Source organism: Volvox carteri, assembly GCF_000143455.1.
Source record: "Volvox carteri f. nagariensis unplaced genomic scaffold VOLCAscaffold_9, whole genome shotgun sequence".
Taxonomy (NCBI): Eukaryota; Viridiplantae; Chlorophyta; class Chlorophyceae; order Chlamydomonadales; family Volvocaceae; genus Volvox; species Volvox carteri.
The window spans coordinates 1559691-1567118 of record NW_003307552.1 but is presented as its reverse complement, the minus strand read 5'-3'; the positions used below and the strand labels follow the sequence as shown (position 1 = coordinate 1567118).

General features: G+C 57.0%; 1 protein-coding gene across 1 annotated transcript; it reads left to right on the top strand.

Annotated features, from left to right (window-relative positions):
• The first annotated feature begins 4256 nt into the window (after nt 1-4256).
• Nucleotides 4257-6458, top strand: VOLCADRAFT_73714 (uncharacterized protein). Its single transcript, XM_002948321.1, has 3 exons — nt 4257-5132; nt 5624-5751; nt 6226-6458. Exons 1-3 carry the CDS (start codon nt 4328-4330, stop codon nt 6415-6417), a joined length of 1125 nt encoding a protein of 374 aa, XP_002948367.1. The 5' UTR covers nt 4257-4327; the 3' UTR covers nt 6418-6458.
• Nucleotides 6459-7428: the final 970 nt, after the last annotated feature.

Below are 7428 nucleotides of genomic sequence, written 5' to 3'. Positions count from 1 at the left end.
GCGGTCATGTCGCTGTGGCTGGGGCGAAGATCACAAGTGAGGCACCTCTACACGGGGAGGGCGCTTCGGGGTGTTTGCCGCGATGGTCCGCTCTCCCCTCCTCCTTTACCGCCAAACAACAACAATTACAATTACAACAACCCGCCCGCAACCCCGGCAGGCCAAACACGAGCGAGCGCTACACCTGGCGGTGCCGTACTTGGCAGCGTCGTTGCTGCTGGCTTCGCTGCCGCGGCTGGCGGCCACGGCGCCGGCGCTGGGCTTCTTGGCCGTGTCTGCGGCGGTGGCGTGCGTGCAGGCGAGCGCGACCCCGGGTGGATGCGTCCTTCCCGCCTGCCTTCCCGCCGTCCACCCAACAAACATAAAACAATTCGTGCAAAACAAAAACCAATCTTAGAGCACAGGCGCCCAGACCATCTGCACTTCCCTCGCCCATCTGCACCTCCGTCCATTACCTGTGCCACCCGCTCTTCTTTCGCCCCCTCTGAGTTAACCACTCTTTACCTTCCACCCCGCCGGCCACGCCTCCCCACTACTCCTCCAATTGGTGCTTTGGGCGTCAGTGGGCAATCGTTTCCTTGTGGCTTTTGTGGATCATACACATTTCCCTTCCCCTTCTCTCCTTCTCCCCTGCAGGGCACCAACAGCATCATCAACAGCTACGTGCCCGTAGTGGCTGTGGGGCCCTCCGTGCCAGTGGCCATGGCGTTGTACAATGCTGTGGCCAACCTAGGTGGGCTGCTAGGGCCCTGGCTGATCGGGGAGCTCGTGGCGAGGACGGGAGGTGAGGAGGGCCACGCGGGAACGCACACGAGCGCCAGATGGTGCGGTTTGGGGGACTGCTCCGTGACTTCTGCAGTGACTTCCCGGCCGCCACTCCTTGACCCGCCGAGCTCACTCCGCCCCACCCTGGCCCCACCCCACCCGCCACTCCGCCACCCCACGCTGGCCCCACCCCACCCGCCACTCCGCCCCACCCTGGCCCCGGCTACACGGCACTCTGCCCCCCACCTGCAGGCTACGGCGACGCGTTCCGAGTGCTTGGTGCGGTGATGGGCGCCTCCGCCGTCATGGCCTGGTGCACGAGGAGCTGGGGCGGCAGGGTGCCAAGTGGGCTGGGGGAGGAGGGCCCGGGCAGCGGCAAGGGGATATTGGATTTGGAGGATGCAGTTTATTGAAGACGCTGTGGCAGGGAGTTTGTGGGGGCCCGGAGTTTGTGTGGGGGGGCTGTAAGGAGATGTGAGCTAGGAGGGCGGTGACTGGGGACAGAGCTGCATGGAGGTGCAGAGGGGTTTTGTACGCGGGTGCTGCACAGCACGGGTTTAGTGGTGTAAGGGGATAGCCCGTCATGCTTGGCAGCGTTTCTTTTCCTTTTGGTTTACACACCGGGCTGGTATACCAGCACACTCCTACCTGAATATTATACGTGTATGCGCGCGTGCATATTATGTGTGTGCTTCTGAATGTGTTAAGTGAAGCGTACGGGGAAAACCCTGCATAGAACCTAAATGATGGCAGCAGGTAGATATACAGATAGACAGACAGGCAAGCAAACATGAGTAAATATTTTGTACGGGAATAGAGCAAGGGGCTCCTTCTGTGGATGCGTCGCGATGATGTTGGGGCTCGCAGCGAGCAGACCAAGGAAAGGAGAGGTGTTTTAGCTTTTGCAGTTACTGGGAGAAACCTGGAAGTCTGACAGATCGTGTTTGTGTTGTATCTAATGGGAAGCTGACAGCATGTATGTATGCGCGCGTGCATGTATGACTTAGAAGATTACACTGTGGGCCGCGAGAGCCGGGGGCCGCAGCCGAAACACAGTGCAAGGGTCGGGAGCACACAGCACAAGTCGGCTAGTCTTGTGTGCTCCCAAACCCCGACTCAGGCTGCCAACACACGATGTATGTATGTATCTATGTATGTATGACTTAGATTACACTGTGGGCCGCGAGAGCCGGGGGCCGACGCCGAAACACAGCGCAAGGGTCGGGAGCACACAGCACAAGTCGGTTAGTCTTGTGTGCTCCCAAACCCCGACTCAGGCTGCCAACACTCTACGCAGCCACTCCGCAGCCCCTCCATCCGGGGATGGCGCTGCAGTATAAACACCACGAAGGGCTCTCAGGTCCCGCTAGAGCGAGTCCACAAGTCTCATCTAGGGCAAAGTATGTATGTATGTGTGTACGTACGTACGTGTATTTGTTACATTTTGATCCGGGCGTGACACTGGCCAGGGGCACCTAACCGTACCCCAGCGGGAACGACCGCCGAAGCACTCTCCTCCTTGTGGGGGGAGAGGGGCGCGAGGGGCCACTATCCCCTCCTGCTCGACCGAGGGCGTGCAACCCCGCATTTCCCCCTTTTGTGAAGAGGAAAGAGAGCGCGGTGGCTACCAAGGCCCTCAAGCAAACAACCTCGGCACGTGCTGCGGCACAGTTGAGCAGGCGCGGCGCCACACCCGGGGTCCTTGCACACTTGGGCGGGGCCCCCCCGTGAGATGCTGCCATACCGGCGCCTTAAGCCCAGAAGCTGCACCCTACAACCAAAACTGTCCACAATACGCCCCTCCTCAACGAACTACCCAGCAAAACCCAAGCCACCACGCAAAGCCGTGTCAGGCCCCGCTCATCCAGACCGCACCAGGGGGACGTTTCAGTCCGCGGGGGGACTTGTACGGGTCAGGCAGGCGGGGCAAGATGTCAAGGGCGGGAGCTTGCCTGGTGGGGCTATGGCTCACCCGTGGCAGCTCCTCACCTCAGATCACCACTCCGTCATGGGCACACTACTCCTGCAAAAACACCCTCGTCTGTATGTGTGCATGTAGAAGTTACAAACGGCCAGGATAGAGGATTGGGTCCTAGTGATATGGGAGAGCAGTAGCGCTGGAGCGCAGGGGCGCTGCTTTCTGCTGGATTGCCGAGCATGGCCGGGGCAAAAGAGCGTAGGCAGACGCGCTGCTTCCCATGGAGGCTCGGTGGCGGCTTTTATCGTCTTGTGCAGGTTAAAGCAATACGCCAGGATCAAGGCAAAATGTTGGAGGAAAATTGCGGACGGGGGGCCTTTGGTACTGTGCAGTGGCTCGTGCGTCGCTGCGAGGGAGGGAGCAGGCTGTGAGGCACAGAGGGACCTGGCATAGATGACTGCTGGAGATGGTCTTCCTTTTACGAACGTACTTGCAAGCGCTGCTGGGCCCTGCTGGGGCGAGAGGGACGTGGCTATCGCGTGATGCCGGAATGACATGAATATGGCTGCGTCTTAATGCATGCTGACGGTTCGTGTCGCCGTCGACAAATCAGAACGCTGCGCTTCAGCTGTGTCTCAAGGATGGCTACAACGTCCTTGCTCACTCGGCGCCACAATAATGACAACCAAGCGCCCACGGGGGCCGCTCAGGCGCCCCCGCACGGACGACCCCGCACTTGAGCGGACCTTTGTAACACTTGTAGCTCAGCTGTAGCTCTGCCATAGCTGTAGCTCCTGTCTACGTAAGGGTCATGGCGTGTCAGGTCAGGGATCACAGTCGCCAATGAATTCAACCACATTTCAACTCTATATACCGTTTTCGGCAACAGCAATAGCAGCACAGTAGCGGCAGATGCAGAAGCAGTAGCAAGCTTGAAAGTACGAAAAGACGGCGCGCCTGTGGGAATTTGCGCAGCGGTATCGGCTGGCCGGCGGCCGAAACGGGCTGTCAAGCGGACAATGATACTGAGTGCGTAAGCAAGCCGTATCTGTTCGGCCTGCACGGTTTGACGGCAAGCGGTTCATCCACATGCGAGCTCTTCACTTCGAGATCGATGTCAAGGTGGGCCCGAGCTTGCCCGGATATGATGGGTCGCTGTTCACCCACGCTGCCCGAATGACACGTTTCAAACAGTCACTACGAGTCTGAGAGAGTACAGAAGTCTTCACGTCAGTTATTTAAAATGTAGACGTCTAAGCCACAAGCTGATAGGGTAAGATGAGGGATGAATATGACTAAGTAAGTTGAAAGGGGTGTACGGGTGGAGTGCTAAACGGTACTCAGGCCGGAGGGCAGCTGTAGAACAGCACCACGTCGCGTACCGTAGCCATCATGCAGCCTATCGGAGAGCCACAGCCACAAGTTGCCGTAATATATGTCCATGTGGAGTAAAGAGCTGTGGGGTTTCAGTTGATAGGCCACTGGGCAAAAATCAGGGCAGTACGGCTGTCGTGCGGCGCTGTAGCAGTTATATTGGCACGTACGTGCCCTGTTGAGGAGTTATTCCATAATGTGCAGACGTTGTTAACGGTAAACATCACTGCAATAGACGAGCGCTCAACGCGCTTTTAGAGGAGGCTGATCATGGCCGACGCGAAGCCGACCTCCTCACATGCAGCAATCTATGCTAGTGACAGACCGGCACTGACGGCTCACCTGCTACTCTTAGGCCTTAGCCTAGCTCCTCTCGTTATCAATGTTCCCACCAACTTCAACATCATCGCGACGGCGGCGTTGGCAGTTTATGCGGGGTCATGGAGATCTGTCAAACCAGCTCCACCAGCGGAGAGCATGACCAAAAAGGATGCCATGCGTTTCCCTTTAGTGGGCAGCTGCGTCCTTTTTGGCCTGTTTCTCCTGTTCAAGTTCGTGCCTAAATGGCTCGTGAATGCGCTGCTGTCCCTGTACCTGGGGGGTATCGCCATCTTCGTCCTCACGTCCGCCGTCATGCCATACTTGTTGGACTACTTTCCAGAGAACATTCGGCATCATGAGCTGGCTCTCCCGCGGATAAAAGTTCCATATGTGTTCGATAACTCGGACGGCAGCATGCGGCCCACAGTTCCTGAGCTGATCTTAGCGTCCATTAGCCTGGGCTTCTGTGCCTGGTACTACGCCAAAAAACATTGGTTTGCGAACAACTTGTTGGGCTTGGCGTTCTGTCTGGAGGGCATCGAGCACCTCAGCTTGGGCTCGGTGCAAGTTGGTACAATTCTGCTAGTCGGGCTGTTCTTTTACGACATATTCTGGGTTTTTTGCACGCCGGTGATGGTGTCGGTCGCCAAGAATTTCGATGGACCTATCAAGCTGCTGTTCCCTCGTGCCGGCACGCTGGAGAATGACAAACGGCATTTCGCAATGCTGGGGCTTGGGGACATCGTTATCCCAGGTAGGTGATCATTGTAGAATGTGATGGGGGGGGAGATGGTTTGCAACTGCTGCAGCAGGGGAGTGGTGCTGGTCGTGGGTGTATGTGCTGCCGGCCGTTTGCAGCCTTGTTAGGTGGACTTCTTCCTCGCCATTTCTGGGCATGAACTCTAGCATCTAGCCTCACATGGAGTCGTTTAGGGCTCACGACAGAAGCCTGGGAAAGGGCCTGTCCGCGCTGCACCACACCCTCATACACGCTGTTTTTGTTCCGACCTCACCCAGGCAGCGATGTACCGTCAGCGTCTTTCGTGTAGCTCGGGCAGCATGTATGTGCGGCATGTATCTTTCTGGGCGGGCCGCCACCCATCCGCTGATATGGTGCTAGGAGCTCCGTTAAGCCAAGCAAGCTCACTGCTAGCAATCTATTGGGCCACACTCTATGTTGAATTGTTGATGGACTTGTCATCCCCCTTATCGCGATGCCTAATCCCCGCAACCAATGGCTGCAAGGCATTTTCGTGGCCCTAATCCTGCGGTACGATGTTCAACGCAACTTCCGGTCCAAGTACTTCCGTTCTGCTTTTTGCGGCTACGTGGCCGGACTCGTGGCCACAATCGTTGTCATGAACGTCTTCCAAGTGGGTCGGTTCGGGTAACGAACTTTGGGTCGGTGGGTCGGTGTGCCCGCCCGGGTATTGAGTAGGCAGTAGGTGCGCCGCAGCCGGGACTGCATGGATATGGAGGGAAATCTCAGTGGGTAAATATGCGTCTGCGATTTGCATGGCACGCGATGCGCGGGAGCGGTTCCGACTTAAAAACGTTGCAACCGTTGACGACCATGTTGTTCTAATGGACGGTTGGCACTGCTAGTTCCTCACAGCTTGAGGTCCTCACAGCATTGTTTGTTTGCCATCTACTGTTTGCCGTCGTCGTCGAGCTGAATATGAGTAAAAGTAACTTGCAGGAAGCGCCGCTGACAGCTATCAAACGCAAATGAGAGAGCATTTTGTAGCGCGACTGGTTGCAAATGTCGTGGTCTCCTTTTCCCTTCCTACTCCTTGTACCTGAGGATGGGGCCCCCATCTAAATTCCACCAACGCCCCTTGATGCAGGCCGCCCAGCCAGCATTACTTTACATCGTGCCAGGCGTGCTGGGTGCCGTACTGGGCCACGCTTGGCTGGCGCGCGAGTTCCGCGCCGTGTTCAACTTCAGTGAGGCCGCTCCTGAAGACAAGGAGGGGGACGCCAAGGCGGTGCAGGGGCAGGAGTCACAATCGGCGGAGGAAAGCAAGAAGACGCAATGATCTGCGTGTATGGAGGGGAGGCCGCACGGAGGGGCTCTGATGCGGCCGCCATTGTTGTTGCAGCAGCTGCCACCACGGCCGCCCCAAAGTGCCGATGCGAGAGCGTCCGAACCGTGACGATCGACCTTGCACTGACGACGGAGGGGAAGCTGGGGCCGGAGTGGGCGGAAGAGGGGGCCAAGGGATGATTCCCGCGGAACACTAGGGAAATGTGTGCGGTATGAATTGGTATGTCGGGCCATAGTTTCGATCCGGACTGTTGAGAGAAACGTCCTTCTTAACTGCGTGTGTGTGCGTGTGTGTGGGTGTCCTCTGGTCGTTGCGGTTCACTGTAGTGCACAACGCGGACCGTTTTTGGACGTTGGGGGGAAGGATCGCTGCGAGCGGGTGCAGCATATGCATGCGGGTATGCATATCGGGAGATGAAGGTTTTTCGTCCATCTGCAAGGAAATCTGTTTCAGGCTAGGTGGCTGTTAAAACTACTGCTTCAGGTTGCTGCATGTGGCGCATGCTCAGCATCAGCATGGCCACAAATGAAATGAATGGAATTTCCAAGGAATGAATGGTTGCCTGTCTGAAGCCACCGTCTCTCGTATGTGCCTTTACGGCTACAGCGAAGCCTGCGAAGCAGAGTATTGCCATTTGCAGTGTGGACTGCGTCATTGCAGGAGTGCTGCTCTGACGTGCAGGATACCACGCGGCCCTTTTGAAAGATCCCATACTATTTGACATTACGTAATGCATCCCGCGCAATTCACGAGTCTGCCACATGGATGGATAGCGCAGGCATGCGGGGTCGAAACCCGGTTTAGAAAAATTCCTTGCAAATTCACTCCTGGTATTAAGCGGCCAGCATAACGTTATATGACATGCTAGACAAGCGATGGGGGCCAGCTGACGTTTGGGCTTGGACAGCAACGCAGCTTCCGATGCCTGATACCGTATCAGGGTATCAGTGATACGGCAGTGTACGATTGCCGTACGGCTGTCGGAAGGGGGGGGACCCCCCT